At 43.2% G+C, this 18,078-nt stretch overlaps 1 protein-coding gene across 10 annotated transcripts in view; it reads left to right on the forward strand.

Annotated features, from left to right (window-relative positions):
- The window catches only part of LOC106745037, a 62,377-nt gene that overhangs the window by 24,585 nt on the left and 19,714 nt on the right, over positions 1-18,078 (forward strand). For all 10 annotated transcript variants that reach the window (XM_014620272.1, XM_014620270.1, XM_014620269.1 and 7 more), the window contains one exon: positions 16,877-17,026. In XM_014620272.1, the coding sequence (XP_014475758.1) occupies positions 16,877-17,026 (150 nt within the window). The remainder of the gene's footprint in view (positions 1-16,876; positions 17,027-18,078) is intronic.

Genomic DNA, 18,078 nt, shown 5'->3' on the forward strand with positions numbered 1-18,078 from the left:
GCTCGTCGCTCGCGACCACTCGTACTTTCGTGCACGGGGGATCTGAAGAATTCAAAGTTTCGAAGATTCCCGGGATACTTGCTGCAACATTCCCGCGGCTCGGCCCCGGCGAGCCGACCTTTCCCCGGCGCAACAAAGGCCGACTCCAATCGATGGAGACGTCAGATAATCGCAGCTTCTCTCTCTCTCTCTCTTGCTCGGTGGTAGCTCCTGGCATGTAACAGGACATCGTAAGTCCTCTTAACATGACTCGCACAATGGCGGCTACCGGGGCCTGTGTGTTTCTATGACCGGGTCAGTTCCATAATACCACGCGGCCGGCGCAGCGAGAGCCGACCGTGGGATGAATGTTACATGTGCATGCCACTCGGCAGATTGCAGCCGACTGAAGTGCAGTCAGATATGCCGCACAACGGCAGTAGCATCATCCTCGAATGGCGCAGACACTAGCGATGGCGCTCGTCGAGGACCTAAGCCGACCATTGGCGTACCTCGGCTAAATAACTTCGTTTACGACCGGTTTAAAAACACTTTGTCATCGTCCCGCGACTGATGCACCACAATTTCGAGCTTCTCAGCGTGAGAGTGAAAACAAAGAAATCCGGGAAGAGAACGAGGGAATATACGGTAGTCGTGCGATATTCACTTCTCCTCTCTTCGGCGATTCATCGTCGCGGCAGTGGGAACTAAAACTTCGACGTGAGTCCGACGAAGGTCGCCGCTATTGAGATTTGACGTCGAAAATGAGGACATACGAAAGGTGAAAGATTAACGATGCTACGGAATTGATTGGAACCATGAATAGGCGCGGGTTCGTTCGTGTAATTAATGAGAGATTGGGATAATTAAAGAAGCGACGAGAGGACAAAAGAAATGAGTCGCTAACGATCGGCTGACATGCATATTTCAAGATCGCGGGAATGAAAGATGGAAGCTCCGGGAGGAGGGGAAAAGTTGTCGAAAACGTTGGAAATCAGAAGTGCCTTGTACGGAAGAACACCTATTTAGCGAGGCATGTGACGCAGAATCTTTTCCACTTTGAAGTCACACCGAGATTGCCTAAGATATAAGGTTTGAGATACCAGATGTGCAAACTCCCATAAATTCTGCTAAAGGTTAACAATTCCAACTATCCGAAGTGTCAAAGTCTCGCAGATTGAAATTTCCAAAGATTCGAAGTTCCAAAGTTCGAAAGTTCTAACGACGAAGTGGAAGTTGCGAAGGTCCGGTGTTCTAAATATCTAAACTCCCGAGGAGAGCGAATGCCGGGATGGCGCCAATGCGGCTGGTAGTTTGCTATCGTAAAAATGCCGAGCGGTCATCCATACGTCCATGATAGGACGCATGGTCGAAATAGTTAAATAGAGATAATGGACCAGAATGGGATTGGCTTCTCGATGATGCCGCTCGTTCGGATTATGAAGATGGATGAAAGCAATCGCACTTCCCCGCAGGAACTGTCCGTAGCTTCACATTTCTCCGGGACAAATCACACCCCAAACTACCATTCGCCCGCTCTCCGTTCTCTTTTTTTATCATTCTACATATTATTTCGACATCTCTCTGTCACCATAAACACGACGAAAACACGCGGAGTGTAGCTTAAAGGAGACAAATCACCGCCAGTAACGACGATAATTAACAAAAAACACGTATAACGCCTCTCTGCGAGGCGAAGGTTATTATTAATAATTACGGAAAGTTCATCGCTGTAATATCAAGTGACCATTGTACACGTAAATGTAACTTAAATAAGAAGAATATGCGTGAATTTATGCAAATATAATAATCTTGCCACGGTTATTGCGTAAATTATAAATGGATATATCGTGATAAATTATAAAAAAGAAAAATAAGACACAAAAAATTGTTGATACATCAAACTTGAAGCACAAAGGGAACCACCATTTAAAATGTCCGAAAGATTTCGTCTAATACATTAATTATAGAATTATAAGTGTTTTGTTTGCTACAAAAATAGCGTTTGGTTTTTTCCTGCAATTTTCTGTCATCTATCCTCGTTTTGCTTTATTCATCACGATTGCTCATCACGAGAATCTTGTAGACTTATTATTTTAATTGTAATAATTGCAACATGTGGTGAGCAGCAATAATAAAAATTAATTATGTATAGTTGTATAGTTTCAATTCCACAAGTTATCTTAACTCTTATTGGATTTTATATTAAAGTTTTATTATCACGGCGATAAATTAGCAGAGAAACGAGAATTGAATATTGCAGAAGCCCGCGAAATAGACTTAATTCCGATCATAGCAATAAGTAGCAGGATAAAAGCAAACAACTGCAATTATCAGCACGGTGCATTGATCGCGACGAGGGTGGTTTCATTTCTAGAGGAATATTTCCACTTTATGAGAGACAGAGAAAGAGAGGGAGAGAGAGAGAGAGAGAGAGAGGGAGAGAAGAAAGTATCCACTTGTTATTTAATTATTTTCTCCCGGTCCAATATCTCACGGCGTTCTGAATCCATCTGTAAATTAAGTTGGCCGCCACCGCAGCCTGAAGAAGCGGCGCACTGGCCAAGATAGTGGAAGCAGGGTTCACAGACACCTGCAACCCTCGCTTTTCCCAGGCACAAAGGGAGGGCCTCCTATTCTTTTTCAGCACGCATCTCTCACTTCAACGTTCAATTATCCAGCGAGGACGATGAAGTCACCGACTCCTCAGCTTCCGAGGTACCCGTCCCTTAACGCGTTTCTGTCCGAGTCGCCGGCGCAGCACGGACAACTTACGAGTGTTTTCTTCGAGAATGCATTTAACTTCGGAATGGCCGTATCTCGCCGTATTGTACTGTAAATTCGGCATTCACCAACCGCCGCTTTTGTTGTGCGCGGTCTATTTAGGGAAAATTGCATTTTCAATATCACATTACGCGCCTGTAGTAATTGAATCGGCCGTTCGAGAAGTCGACCGTCGCATGCGCGCTCGTGCAATAATACTCATCCGGTATTCCATTCGAGTAACGAACAAATTATTTACAACATGGGCAAATGAGAGGAAAATTATGATGGAAAATTACGCTCTCTCTCTCTCTTAATTTTCTTTCACCGCAATCTTGGGTTTTTCTCATGCATGCCTCATGCAAGCTCAGCTTCTGGTATGTAGCAGTAATTTTACTTTTTTCGTTCCAATTCTCTCGCTATTTACTCCTAATGGTCTCTCCGTTACGTCACGTTACCAGTTACTTTTAGTTTACGTACAAATTTCCACTGATTTTTGCTATTTTACATAAACCTCACCCACTTCACTCGTTACTAAAATCGAGAAATAATGCGACTTATTATTTGTAATTCAATTTTCTTCCTTACGGAGTTGCGAAATATGCTTAAGCGAAACCATGCGTATTAATCGACTAAGACATCCGGCAATCAACGCACACTATTATGTATCATTGCTGTATACCCCAAGAGGTTAAATATATATTCTGTTCTCTTTCTCTCTCTCTCTCTCTCTTTCTCCCTCTGCGACACTTTCGGAAAGTCTCTTTGCGCACACCTTCGCGGGGTTTTCCTGCCGTGTTCGCGAAGCAGATGATTATTTCTGGGTTTCTGCGAATCTCCGGGATACATTTGTTTCGGCTTAACAAAGTGCTGTCCGCATTAATGCGGTTTGGGGGAGAATCGATAGCGCGCGATTCCAAGGGGACAATATCGCGCGGGACAAAATTTCGGAATCGCGGGCACATCGGGTCACGATGCGGTAAATGATAATAGTCGGTCGGGATTTACGTTTCGGAATTTTTCGTCGCGGTCATTCCTGATGAATGGAGCATGGACACAATACGTGGCACACACGATGGTTTAACATATTTTGCGTGATATATCGCGGCGCCTTTCGCCACGGGGCCATTGATCGCCGGCCGCTATGGTATCCGCGCGATATTTCATACGTTTCGATGAGGTATTTTGAGATATAATTGTCGGAATGTGAAAGCAGCGGCGCGCGAGGCGGCGACGACGCGACAAAAAATCATAATGTCCCGATTTAGCCGGGCCGGGCGGTCTAACAGGCGACAAATCGATGCGCGTTTTTAACTGCGCTAGTTGGCAACAGGAACGAACCTAGGGAAACAAGCCGATTCATAACCGCGCCCGGGGCTGGATTACGATGGGTTATATTATGTTACGGCTGGATCGAATTCCAATTCCGCGCTATCTAAAGCAACAATTATTTCGAATTCCATAGGTCATAGGTGCGCGCGCGCGCGCGCGCGCTTACTCGACGTCACGGGAATAAATCGATCAACGAGCTTTTCGACGAGCGCAAAAAATCCATCACCCTCCCGAAACGGCGAAAGTCCGACGAGGCGTGTTCGAAAAAGCAGAAAACTTCAAGCACATCGGTAGCCGGAGAAAAAAAAAAGACTCCATGGGGGAAGTTCCAGAGCTGGGGGAGCTCAGGAAGAATTCCACGGCGCGCGAAGAGGACGGAAAGTTTCGACAGCCCCCAAAAACCGGGGGAACCCGAAGATCCGGAGATACGAATGTCTTTCCGCGTAGCCCGCGCGTATCGCCGAGTTGGCACGCTCGAGCGCGCAACTCAACTATGAGTAAACGTAAATGGCCGGAGGGTAGCGCGGAGGGTGTGTGGGGGAGAGGGGGAGGGGGAACACGCGAAGCTGAATGCGAGGGCGTAACGATGTAACGACTTTTGTGCGAGGAATGCGCGCGATACCCGTGACGAGCCCCGAGTGCGAGGAATCTCTACGGAATGCCGCGGGATACGGCAATATGCATACACGAGATGCAACTCGGGAATTATGCGTAGCATTAAATGTAAACTGTAATGCGCGGAAATGACAGTCTTTTTAGCGATGAGTCCTAGCCAAGGTGCGCAATACCAGTAATTTAGCTTTGAATCGCAGAGAGACATGGAAACAGAGATAGAGAGAGAGAGAGAGGGGGATCGCACAGTTAGAAATTGATAAATGTTGGAATTGGATGGTTTCAAATATTCGGAGCTTAATACTTGATATTCATTTGACGCTAATATTCCGACTGTACGGTCTATCAGAAAGTCAGTGCAAATTATCGGATTTTTAAATAACTAATATTTAAATAATATCGAAATGCAAAAAGTACATTCATCGAGAGTTTTATATTTTATATTAGCTGGGTTCAGAATGGGTTGTAAAGAGGGGACCGACTTAAAAAAAGAAAAAAAAACTAGTGAATTTCAATAATTCCACACCGATAGAAAATTATGGTTAGTTTCGGCGCCACACACATATCTCTTTACCCCCAAAATAGTCAGAAGGACCATTTTGTAATCAATGTTATAGTATCAGTAACAATAACCTTGCATGCATGCTGTCACTACTATAAAATACACTAAAATACGGTTCGGTGGTAAAATTTTGTATCAGTGCACGTGCGGGCACGCCAATATTCTAAATGCGCGGGTCCTGGAAAAAGTAAAACAATTGCGACGGCATTCCCAGTCTCGGGGAGACATAAATTTTCACACATGGCCAACCGTTATCAAAAACCGCAGCGGATTCACGGCGGTTGCTTTCGTGGCGTCTAGACGAGTGATGTATTTGACCGGAAGTGAGGTCGATCGATTATAGCGGAGAATGTATAACGATTGACGTGCCGCGGCGGTACATCGCTCGAGCGGATGTTACGGTATCGTGTCGTAATTTTGGAAAACGACGCTCGAGGCTATGCTACACTCGCCGCAGTAGAAATACAAACAGCGGGGACATGGGAGTAGTACAACCTCTCTCTCTCCCGTTTCGAATTGCCAACTCTCCGGTCGCACTCCCGTCATCCCCTCGCTGGTTTCTCCGCGATAAATTATGTGCGTGGGCCGTGGGGTAAACTGCGACCTGTGGCAGGTATGCAGTAACGATCGGAGAAGTTGGATTTGGACGGTCGCGTTTCCAGAGCCAAACTTGCTTGATTTCGAGAGAGAGTGAGAGAGAGAGAGAGAGGGGGGAAGCTTCATGATTATTGCAAATGGAGATTGTAACGTTCCCCGGGAACTTTATGATTATCGCAAAGCGAAATTATAACGTGTCAACGCGGGGTCACTTCATGGCTATTGCAAATCGAAATTATAATATTTCATGAAGTGCAGATACATTTTGGAATTTGGAAACGTATTTAACTCGCGAAAGTAGTTATAAATATTGTAGAGTGCGTTTTCACATCGTACGTGATTCGTGATTTTTGGCTGGGGATTTTTCAACGCTGAAAGGGCATATTTATAAGCGCGCGTAAGTTGTGTCTTATAAATCAGATGGACGGAGAATTCACGATGCAAAATTTTATGTTAGAAACGGAAACTCTTGTGTTATTACTCGAACGTCAGCAATTTTCGCTGCGTATAAGAACGCTTTAATTCGAAAAGAAGTTTCTTTTCAGAATTAACTCTCTAGAAGAAATTTTCGCCCGATGAGAGACTTTTTAACCGATGACGATTTCGAACGAAGCGTTGGTTCCAGCGCGTCGCAGGTCATCGCGGTAACACATTATTAAATGTAAACGTTGAACTTTTTAGCGGGCGCGTTTAAATGCATGAGGCGTAGGACTCGCGAGGACTTATCCTCGCGGAACCTCGCAGCCAGGACTCTCGCAGCTTATCCCGTGCGCTCACCGTGGCGGCCAGGCAGGAAGCGGGCAGGTTCTACTTCGCGTCTCGACATATTTACGCGCGCCACGATAACCGGACTGTTCTTTTTAAAGCGGAGCTTAAAAGCTTTCTGACCCGAGAGCGGGAAAGGGAAAAAGTCACCACCGCGCCACGGTGTGACCGCGACTTAAAGCGAATACTAATGCGGCGTGGCGAAATGCTCCTAGATTTCTTTCCTCTTCGCACCTGAAGTTACACGCCTAGCTCGTTTGCGCCTTAAATGGCGGCTAATAAGCGAGAGGGCGGCGCACAACACGCGTCCCTTCGCATCGATCGATCACACAGAGATTTTCTCTCTCTCTCTCTCTCTCTCGCCCCCCTCGTCATCGATCTTTCTCGGGTATTGTGTCTTGCGAAATTCTTCAAGGACTCTATAATTACATCGCAACTTAATCGGATTAGCAGCGGAAACTTGGACGCCTCGTATAATTGCAATTACACTAGTCACGGTTAATTTATCTCCAGGCAGGCACTTCGGGAATTCCCCCGAATCGGCAATATACATCGCCGAGTTCGCGAAGTAATCGTATACGCGCTAAAAACGAGCAGACAGACGGTGTCTGAGGATGTTTATTCCTTACATGCGGTTCTAGAAATTGCATCTGACGGACAGTGGAAGATGTTCGCGGCTGAAATAAGCGGCTATATTGTCCCCGGTGTAGAATCCCGGAACGAGGGCATGACAGAATGAAGATAGGAGGCGTCGGGAGAGAGAGAGAGAGAGAGAGAAACTGCGAGTGACAGAGGGTGGAAGGAAGACGGAGAGACTCATGAAAGAAATGCACTGATATCGTGCATTTCCTTTTTCCTGCCTCTCTTCCCCCCCCCCCCTTTCGCCCCATCTTTCGGCGAATGCCGCGACTTGTCCGTAAATATTTTCCCCGCTTATTTTTCCATCAGCGCCATTATTCGCCGCGATGTCGCACGCGGCGAGTGCGCCGCTATCGCTCGGGCGGACAATAAATCTCGTCTCAAGGCCGGCGAAAGCGGAATGTCTCGGTCGCGAAAACAAGTCCGAGGGGGGAGGATTGCGCAAAATAAAGATATTTGGAAGCGCGTAACACAATCGCCGCTGGAAAACACCTTTTCGGTGTGACGTCGAGCGCGGCAATGCGAGCGCTCGACGTATTGATTGCTCCTCTCGTCTCTCTTATCGGTAATTCGTCGTAAAAGCGACGTCGTAAAATTGACGTTCCGCCTCTCCTTCGGTCGAGCAGATAACGGCGTTCCACGACGAAAGATGTAATTTCGGGAATGCCGTTGTCGGGGGCGGACGGGGGAGGGGAAAAAGCGGCTGGAATGCGCAAATTTTCGAGTCGAATGCGTTACGAGCGGTCGATAAACGCGCTCGTTTATGGCTGCTACCAGCGGCAGCGCATGTGAGAGGGTGGGTCATCGTTCCGTCGTCCTATCTGCTCGAGACGCCCCGCGTGTACATTGGGATACGTGTACCGCGGATTGAATAGCGTCGTCCACGATAATGGAAGGCTTTGCCAAACCGTGTATGTGCAACACCGCACTATCGGTATCGAGCATCCGGATCTCCCACGGTGCCGTCCTCCTCGAGGAGCCCGAAAGAGCGCGGCTATCCCCCCGCAGGATTTAATATCCGGGATCCTCCTGTGGAGGATCAGCCGCGACGCCGCGTTTCCGGGATTATTAAGTATTGTAATGAGTGTGAATGGGAGAAGTCATGTGTGGGATTCTTTGTGGTTCCGCGCGGTTTCGACAACGTCAATGTCACTTCTTTCGTGCCGCGCGAAACTCTTGTCGAATTATTACTATTGTTCCCATCTAGACGTTGCGCTGAGAGAAAATGATTTCGTATTTCTGATTGTAATCGTCGCAGTGAGAGAGCATAGTCGGGGGGACCGTTATTCTAGTAAGAGTTATTGTAATATCAATGATAATAACATATTTCGCGTACATATTGCTGCTGCTATATTTTTGGGATTTCTTAAGTACAAAATGTTTTTTACGTTGCCAGATTTGATCCTTTTGTGAAAACACAGCGTTCAGTCGGGTATTTCGTTTAGGCGATTCGAACTCACAAAATTCTGAATATTGATCGAACGAGTATTATTGCGTTATTCGTTACGTTACAATTCCGACAAGCCGCTTCTCCCACGGACGATGGAGCGTTTTAATCGTGCGAGTGGGAGATTGAGGTACTTCGAGATCAAGTGCGACCGAGTGGTATCCAAGAAGCTTGCATTTCGGCTTCGCCTCGAGATAAAGCGAGCGGTGCCGGAGTGGGTCGCGGTCGGTACACGTTCCATCGTTCCTTCGATTTCTGGCGTTCAGCCGGTAGCTCGCGCGATTTCGCAAAAAACGCTCGACACGAGTCCGCACTTTGCCCGAGCGAGACGGATATGTTCATTGCGCGGAACTGCGGGAATCCCCGTATCGAAAAATGGCCGCGACACCAGCCGGAGGTGCCGCCGCCGAGAAGCCGGTGCACTGAGCGGGACGGAAAACGGCACGACCGGTTTTACATGCAGAAGCGATTAACCTTAAACTAATTCTTGCTTCCCGCAACGCGTGTAACTTCCCCGTCGAGTTTGCTCGAATTCCTGAATAATTCGATGTTACTACTACGCCTTCGGTCAATTTCCACCGGTATCGCGCGCCATTAATTTCTCATCGAAATAAAAACGATGCGATTCATTCTGTGAGCAACGACGCGAAATGTCGACGATCAGCGGGGCTGGGCGAACATTTCGGCGGGAGAGAACGAGGGATGAATTTTGAATGATTTCATAAAATTATAACACTCGACTTCGCTCGGAGACCGTCGAAAATGGCGGGTTCGCGGACGCGGCTTCGAACGTATCGATTTGCGGGGCGACAGTTTTACGAATGACACCGTTTCTACCCCCGGAGCGAAATAACATTCGTGCCGGCATCTGCACGGGGATGCGGTAAGCGGCGGTGCCAGGGGTTTCCAGGATATTCCAGAAGATGGCGGGGCCTGGCGCGTTTTCCGTTCTCCGTGTCCCGGGGCGGTTTATCCGCCCTCTTTCGGGGTGGCTCGCGGAAGAAGCTGTTTCCACGTTACAGTGGTGGAGGCAGGAAGGGAAAAGGAGCGAGGGAAGGAGCGTCAGTCGATCTTTAGGAAGATTTTCGTTGATTTACCGCGCCATTATCGGCGCGACGCTCGCTCGCGCGTCAACCAGCTTCTCCGGGCATATCGAGACGCCGTAAAAGAGCTGTAAATCTATTATTTATACGAGCACGCGAACCGATTGGAAGAAGGCCGGCTCTTCGGGGCACCGTGAGTTACGAGGTCGGCGTTGTCTGCGCACCGCGCCCCGTAAATATTTATCTCGCGCCAGCCAGAAGCGACGCGCCGATAAAAATGATTACGCCCCGCGATAAAAACCGCTGTATATCGGGAATTGATTTTTTGCAGCGGCCTTTACCGGTGTTAAGCCGGGGTTCGAACACCCCCGGCTTTGAATCAATATGTCGCCTTCGGTCGGCAGGTTGACGGGTGTTATGCCTGCAAAATTTACAAACTCCGTGACTGTCATTAATACACGTTTATGAAGAAACATTGATAATATAAAATATAAGAAGAAATAGACTAATTTACTGTATCTTTATAAATTTTCAGTACATCTCGTACACAATAACGACCAATAAAATTCACATCGAAGAATTACCGCGGACACATGAACAGAGTTTTTTGCCTTTTTCTATCGTACTTTTCTTCGCAGCTGCGAGTTTCCATTATATATCTACAACAATAAACAAGTGTGACTTATTTGTATACTTCATGTTCCAACGGTCTCAAATTCGAATTGAGCTAGTAAACCGATAATAGATAACCCTATGGAAACATTTCTTTATTATAACATTATCCACTACTATTTATGAGCGGTATATTTATAATTAATGACTTATTAATTAACCCTTAGCTGACACACTCAAAATAATAACGTACATGCTATAGAGGGTATTTTGGATCCCAGCGAGAAAAAATGTGTATAATTGTTTTATTTATCAATATTGGGTCAAGCCTCGACTAATACTAGGTGACGCCACAGAACCAAATTTGGCGCGTAGCTATGAAAAATTTGCGTTCAAAAACACTCTGGGGTACTTTTAACCCCGTGTGTCAGCTAAGGGTTAAATATAGTTGTAGTTAAAATTAAATTTAAAAATTAATAAAAATATAGTCGGATATTGTTTTTAATGTGAATTTTCACTACCAACTCGTAATATAAATATAATAACATAAATAACATTAATGAGGAAATTTATTTATTTGCAAAAAAGTTTTGCGGATGACACACTAGAGTCTGAGAGAACTTAGACTAATTTCATTGGCACACAGCCTAACGACAACTGACTGTTCTTGCCGCTGCGAGCTATTGATAAAACATAAAACCTTTTTTTTATAAGGCAGCCATGATATCTATATTTACTATTTCTAACAATAATAAGGTTTCGAAGTTTCACTGGGGTCTCAGAAATCTCTAAGTATATATCTAGCATTAATTATTGAAAAAATGACTATGTAAAAGGTTTCTTTAACTTTCCGGCAGACGCGTATGTGTGCAGAATGCACGCGTATCGGTTTTATGGAGAGAATGCACGTAAAACCCTGTTTACTAGTCATGATAGTCAAAGGTGTTCCTTTAGTGTTATTTCGTCTTTCGAAATGTGCGGTCACAGTTTTGTTATAGAGAAATACAAAGTGTATATAAATATTTAAAGAGGATGTCGTTTGGCTCTCTGTACCTAGCATTTCTGTACACTAGGGTGTCTACCGCCGTAATAAATTGACGATCAAAGTAAGTATAGTTTTTCCATATAATTGCGCATTATATTTTATGTTAACATTCGATAATATCAATAACTTGCGAGAGTTGTCAAGCTGTACAATCGCAGATTGATTCCTAAACTTTATTTTATCTTATTATTGTTACACGTTTCATTCTATTGATTAATATAAAAATTCTATTGATTAATAAAAAAACATAAATAATAAACTATTATATATCATAAATTTCCTTCGTATAATATTGATTTTATGATAAAATACCTGACCCTTTCAAATTTTTCATTAATATTCCACGGTGCACTGTGTGCAAAACGCGTCCGCTTTCGTAATTAAAAAAGCCCGCTGAAAAGTTAATTATTAACTCAAAAATTTGCATATTATAACTCAGTTATTTGCAAATTGGTAAAAGACTTTTTTTGCTCAGAATGGCCGAATTTATACAAATATACGGTGACTATTGTATTTAGCGACAGATTCAACAGTTTCATATTTAAAATACCGATGTCTGTCGTTAAGTAGAACAGCTGTCACGTACTTGTAAATTAGGTCATTCTAAAAAAATGTCTTTTATCATTTTGCAAATAACATAAATTTTTGAATTTATTAAAGGTTGATTAAAGGAGCTACAATACATGGCTATTTTTAATAATTAATAACTCAAAATTTTACGTGGATATTTCTAAAATGATAGAGGACTTTCGTTCACATTGACTTAAATTACAAATATATGATGAATGGGATACTTAGCGACAGACACCCTGTATATTATAAACGTGCGCCATTTTATTCCTAAATCTGTTTGAAGTAATTTCATATGTCATCTTTTGTGCGGTGACTTTTCTCATCTCTCTCATATTTTCTCATCACAGCACTACGCTGAATCGTGCACTACGTAATAAGACGCTCTGTGAGCGATGAGATTGTACACCATTGTGTGCGCTGATATCCCGCCGCGACGTTCAGCAGTCCAGGTACAACGTCCAGCTTTCAAGGGATCTAGCCTCCACGTAGCGTAGCGTCCAGTCATTGTCCTATATCGATCATTCTTCACTCACTTCACTTCACTATAATGCACTGGCGACCGCAATCATTTAAAGGGCATTTAACACTACAAGTACCGAGTGGTCATTTCTAACCGTTGTTATTTTTTAGTTTAATACCCTAAGTTTTGTGTAAAAGTTGGCACTTCGAAATTTTATGACTTTTCATTGATCATTTGACAAAAGAAATGATTGATGAAAAATCATAAAATTTCAAGACTCCATCTTTTACACAAGAAGTAGGATATAATTTTCTTACTGTGTACGATAACACAGGCCGACAAAATTTGGCAAAAACATTTTACCAGAAACCGGAGTATACTATCCCGAAGGTTTTTAACACGCTGAATTCAAATCTGGCCTCAGAAATTGAAAATGAATTTAAATTCATGCAATTTGAAATTTTTAAAATAGCATATATCGCTGACAAAAACAGATATTTGAGCAAATTCAACGGCATTTGAAAGATTGAGACCTATACTTTGAGATGCTTTGAACAGTTTTTTGAAAAAGAAAGTTTTCTCCATGCTGCATGACCTCAAATATAGGCTAAAATCGCGTTTTTTGTACTGTATAATTTACCACAATTCGGGGATACATTTGCGAGTTGTGTAAATAAACAAGATTCTTATTTCACAAGAATCCTAAATTTTGATTTCAACTTTGAACTCTGACTTCAACATTATACTTCCACTTAATCATAGTTAATTAGAGATTATCACAAAATATCAGAGGTTATCATAAGGTTCTTATTATTTTCCACTTCTTTCAAAACGAATTTTATATCCAATAAAAGTACAAAATAGATACTTCGTGTTAAAAATTCGAAGCGATGTTTCCCGTCGGTTTTCAATACAGATTAATTTCTACTTTAACGCGAAAGCAAAAATCAATATCTCGCATTTATACAATCGCGCTAATTCGTCTTTACTTCATACAGAAGAACGATTCGCGTTCATCGGAAACATGAAAATTTCCTCTTTTCAACGGTTTTTTATTTCACGTCGCTATATGAAAAACAAATTAGCCTTATATAAATCAATGATAAATATTCTCTATATATAAGCAAGAATATTATAATCTTTTTAAAAGATTTTTAGTCTTGATTTAATTGAATTTGTACTGATTCAAGTATTACTGGTACTTAATTAAATTAAAAAATTTTCTAAGAATATTATAATATTTTTTCTTATATATGAAAATATTCACCATTGATTTAAGACTATTTCTTTTCTGTATATAATGTGGAAGGGAAGATATCGACATCCATATCGACCTGCGCTCTCGATCAGTCCAGCGCTATTATAGTGGAGTAAGTCATGTGCGACGCAGCGCGCACCTGAGCGGAGAACAATAGCCGCATCTCGCAAACGCATTTCCGGGAAGCCATAATCTCTCGCGCCCACAGACTTCTATGTACTAATTAGATTGTTGACTATATGGAGGGGATCTAAATTGATATAATAAGAGAGTGACGTGTAAGACGTCATTTTATTCTGGGTTTACTCGCATCATGTATAAATCACATTGACAGTCACTGCTGAATTCAATATTGGAATTTTTATATTATTATTTTTGTATTATTAATTTCAGTACTGGCAGCGATTATTGGAACGCTACCCGAGTCGATGCGGGTCGAGCCGATTCTGCAAATCGAAGAAACGCTATCACGCTATAAACGTGACGCACAGTTTCCTTGACTAGATCAGTTCTTTTCTTCGTCTCGTAATTATATGATATTGTAACAGTGGCAAGATTGATACTTCTGTAAATAAAAGTGTAAAGGAATATCTATCAATAATATATTTGCGAGATTTATAAATGACATCATTTTAAACCGTGTGTGAATTTAAATACGATAGCCAGCGGCCACAATGAGATAACGCGCCTTTTTTTTCGAACAGAATAAAATCTGTCGATAAATGTAATTTTGTAAGTTAAGCTTCACGGTTGAGAGAATGGAACAAACGTTTCATACACATTTCTGAAAAGCTGCAATATAAGAGAGAAGAGCAATTTAAAAATTCCGCTTGGAATTTTTCATACAACAGAATTACCTTGTTTCTGTTACGTCTGCGGTAATTGATATGTGCCTTCTCTCGTAAACACACCTGTACCCCGCACGGCGAGTTTCAAGTTTTTTAACAAGTTCTCACGGTAACATAGTGTTCATTTTTTTCTCAGATAAATGAAAATGCATTTCGCATCGGCGAACTCAGACGTTCCGCGCGAGTTACGAGCGTGCCTTTTTTATAGCGCAAAATACGCCATCGCTCGGGCGGAGGAATGGTTTTCCTTTTATTAGGATATAGATTCACGCGAGGTGATTTATGACGGCGGCGGTTCCGTTGCTGGCGTGCGCGCTCGCTCGCGCCCAAGCAACGCGCTCACGTGACGCAGGATGAAAATATCCCCGCGCATGATTCGCGATACATCAATTTTATGCAGAACGCATCGATCGATTCGCCTTTCAATTTTCATGTAAATTTCGCGGCGATCGCGTGTCCCTGTCGCTTTCTCTTGTTCTCCCGGCGCTTGTTCCGGCTCGAGATCGCAATGATATATAGGACCCAACGGACGGACAACGCGAGCATCGACGCGATTGTGTAGCAAACCATCGCGATGTTCCTCGTGGGGGAGGAGTGAGATAGAATATTTGTCCGTGTCGTTCGTGTTCTGCAAATATCATGGACTCCGATATCAGAGACTCGTATCGTAATGAGTAATTTGCCGCAACGGAAATTTTACGTTCTTCCATTTTCATCGAATTCTCTTTATCTTTGCGTACGCTGGATAATGACCGATAAATTAACCGGGTAAAAATTCAGAAAGCGGTATTAACCGGTCGATATTCTGTCGCGGAAAATGTGAAAGGAGTTATCGGCCGCTGGGGGGAAGTGAGAAAATCCAACGGGGAGCGTCACGATCGAGTGTCTTGATTTATCGAAATGTATCGAGCACAGCCGTTCTATGGGACGTTTCGGAAGAAATAGGAGATACGTTAGTTCAGCAAACGGCCGTCGGTGATAATTGAAACCGTTAATTAAATCTCGGAATAAGCTTCGCGGCCAAATGAGTTTTTAGATCAACGCCTGTAGAAGTCGCGGGAAGATGAAATCTGCGCGATTCCATTCCTTCTGTCGTTCCCCGTGCAATACGCATAATACTCGCATGTGGAAACTTCGACTTTTTGCGTCCTCGAATCTACATCTTATTGGAATTTTCAAGATTTGGAATCTGAAAGGCCCTCTGCAATCGTCATGCGATTTGTAAAGGTGAATTTTAAACAGGAACCTATAAAGTATTCTTTATTTTCACGTAGGCAATTATTTTACTTCTCCCTTGTGTGTATATTGAGAAACCCATTTAGTTGATTCGAACAGATTTCTTGTCTTGAAATCAGAAATTCTGACTCGGTCCGACAATTTAAATCCAAGTTCTTTAATTATTTAAAAGGATTATCCACATAATACATGCAATAATAAACCGCGTGACTATTCCACAAATATTATACAATGTATTTCTTGCGCATTTTCTTTCTATTATACTACTATCAAACTTATTTTTTATCATATATTATGCGTTTCTTTTTTCCCTTTTCCCTCCAGTATTATTAATAGTCAATTTTACTTTATAAATCTGTCATAAATCAATTCACAAACATGTAGCGTTCTTAGAGGGTTCGCCCACGAATGATCGATAAACGCTTTCATCTATCTATTTATCTAATTATACTGGTCGCGACGAGACGCGATTATACCATTGGCGATCGTATTTTTGAAAGTGAAATGATTTATTCGCGATCGGTGACGCGCACGATATTCAGCTGTCAGCAGAAAGTTCAGCGGAACGGATTTTTCGATAAGTCTCCCCCGAGCTCTCGCCTCGATCTAATTCGCAGATCGCATGCTAAAAGGAAATTACGTCGTTTGAAGGGCAGGGTGGGGAAGAATTTATAGTTACTCTAATATCGAAAACTAACTGTGTGAATAGTTTGCAAGAGGGGTGATATAAATTTGGCGGCTAACCCCGTGCTCCCGAACATTCTCGGGAACAAACTCCGCCGACAATTTTTCCGCCGATGTAAATCAAATGTCCTCGAAGGCTGTCCTCCCCGAAAAAAACCCTTTAAACGCAATTAAAAAATTACTATCGCGCTGCGCAGAGGATGATATATGCCAATGAGTCATGCTCAAGTAGCAGTTTTATCCTTTACTCTCATTTTACAATCGATATGATAGAGTTTTTGTAGATAAGTTGAGAATGATTATGAAGCTGGATGATCGAACGTTACATTAAAGGACAGAGAAGCATAAATCTTCTTTTGTACGACATCAACGACACGATTGTATTTACGTCAACTGTGAAATGTTTCATTTGCGTTTCTAGGTCAGAGAAATCTAAGGAAATACCCAGTCATGGTCTTCATCCACGGTGAGAGTTACGAATGGAACAGCGGTAATCCCTATGACGGCACCATATTGGCGGCTTACGGCAACGTTGTCTTTGTTACAATTAATTTTCGACTTGGCATTCTGGGTAAGAGATACTTGAAATATTTTATTTGAAACGATTCTTACTTGATTTAGTTAAAGAGAGGAACAGTATCGGACCTCAAGAGCCGAAGCACTGATTTTCTAGTGTTGTTAAATATTAGAGGAGAAAATGTCGCAATACCAATTCCTCCTCCAGCATTATCGATATTAATATATCTGCGGGAGAATATAACACTTGGACGTTTATTGTCGCCATATTCTTGACTTTCGGGAGACTTTTGAGGGACCCTAAGAAATACGAAGATCGTCGCGCAGACGAGGGGGATCGACTTGCATCGTTCTATCTTATCATTCCTCTAAGCCCGCATTTTCAGGCCGGACGACGAGGGAGGGTGTTATTGATCGATCCATCATGCAGAAAAGTATTAACGTCTAATACGATTTTACTGTTCCCCCCGTATAAATAACTTCGTTACGGCTCGTCGTTTTCCAAGGCTGGCCTGGCTGCGGCTCGCAAACTTCTTATCTAAATTTTTATCGCCCCGAGCGCTTTTCAATATTGAACTTCGCCTTCGAAGAAAGTTCGCCGAAGCCGAACGATACAAGGCGGTCGACTTAGTACGCCACCGCGGAAGTGTAAGCGACGCCCTCTGCTGTCTCAGCTTCGAGCGCAAATTATTTTGCGCCGGGAAGAACGCACTCTCGCGCGGTGAAGTTCAAGAAGAAGATAACCAGTTGACCCAATTCGCAGTTCAATGCTCTCCCTCTCTCTCTCTCTCTCTCGGATCACTCGAATGTAGGATATTCAATTGTGCGGCTTAGCCGTGCGTTCGTTCGAGAATTTAGGGGAAAATTCCTTCTTCGTTACGTAGCCGTCGAAACGTAGCTGAACTTTGTATTTTGATAGCCGATGGGGACACTCTCGCGCTGCTGGCGCGCGGCATTCCGCGTGAAAAAAATTCATACGGATGATTTAGCAACAATGAGCCGGCGCGTTGTTCGCCTATGAAAAAAAAAATAAATAAATAACAAAAAGGATAAATTGCCGCGAATGCCGTCCGGGCGGGCACTTTTCTCATCGTCCGATAAAAATGC

Source organism: Dinoponera quadriceps, unplaced genomic scaffold, assembly GCF_001313825.1.
Source record: "Dinoponera quadriceps isolate SergipeBrazil2010 unplaced genomic scaffold, ASM131382v1 scaffold717, whole genome shotgun sequence".
NCBI lineage: Eukaryota > Metazoa > Arthropoda > Insecta > Hymenoptera > Formicidae > Dinoponera > Dinoponera quadriceps.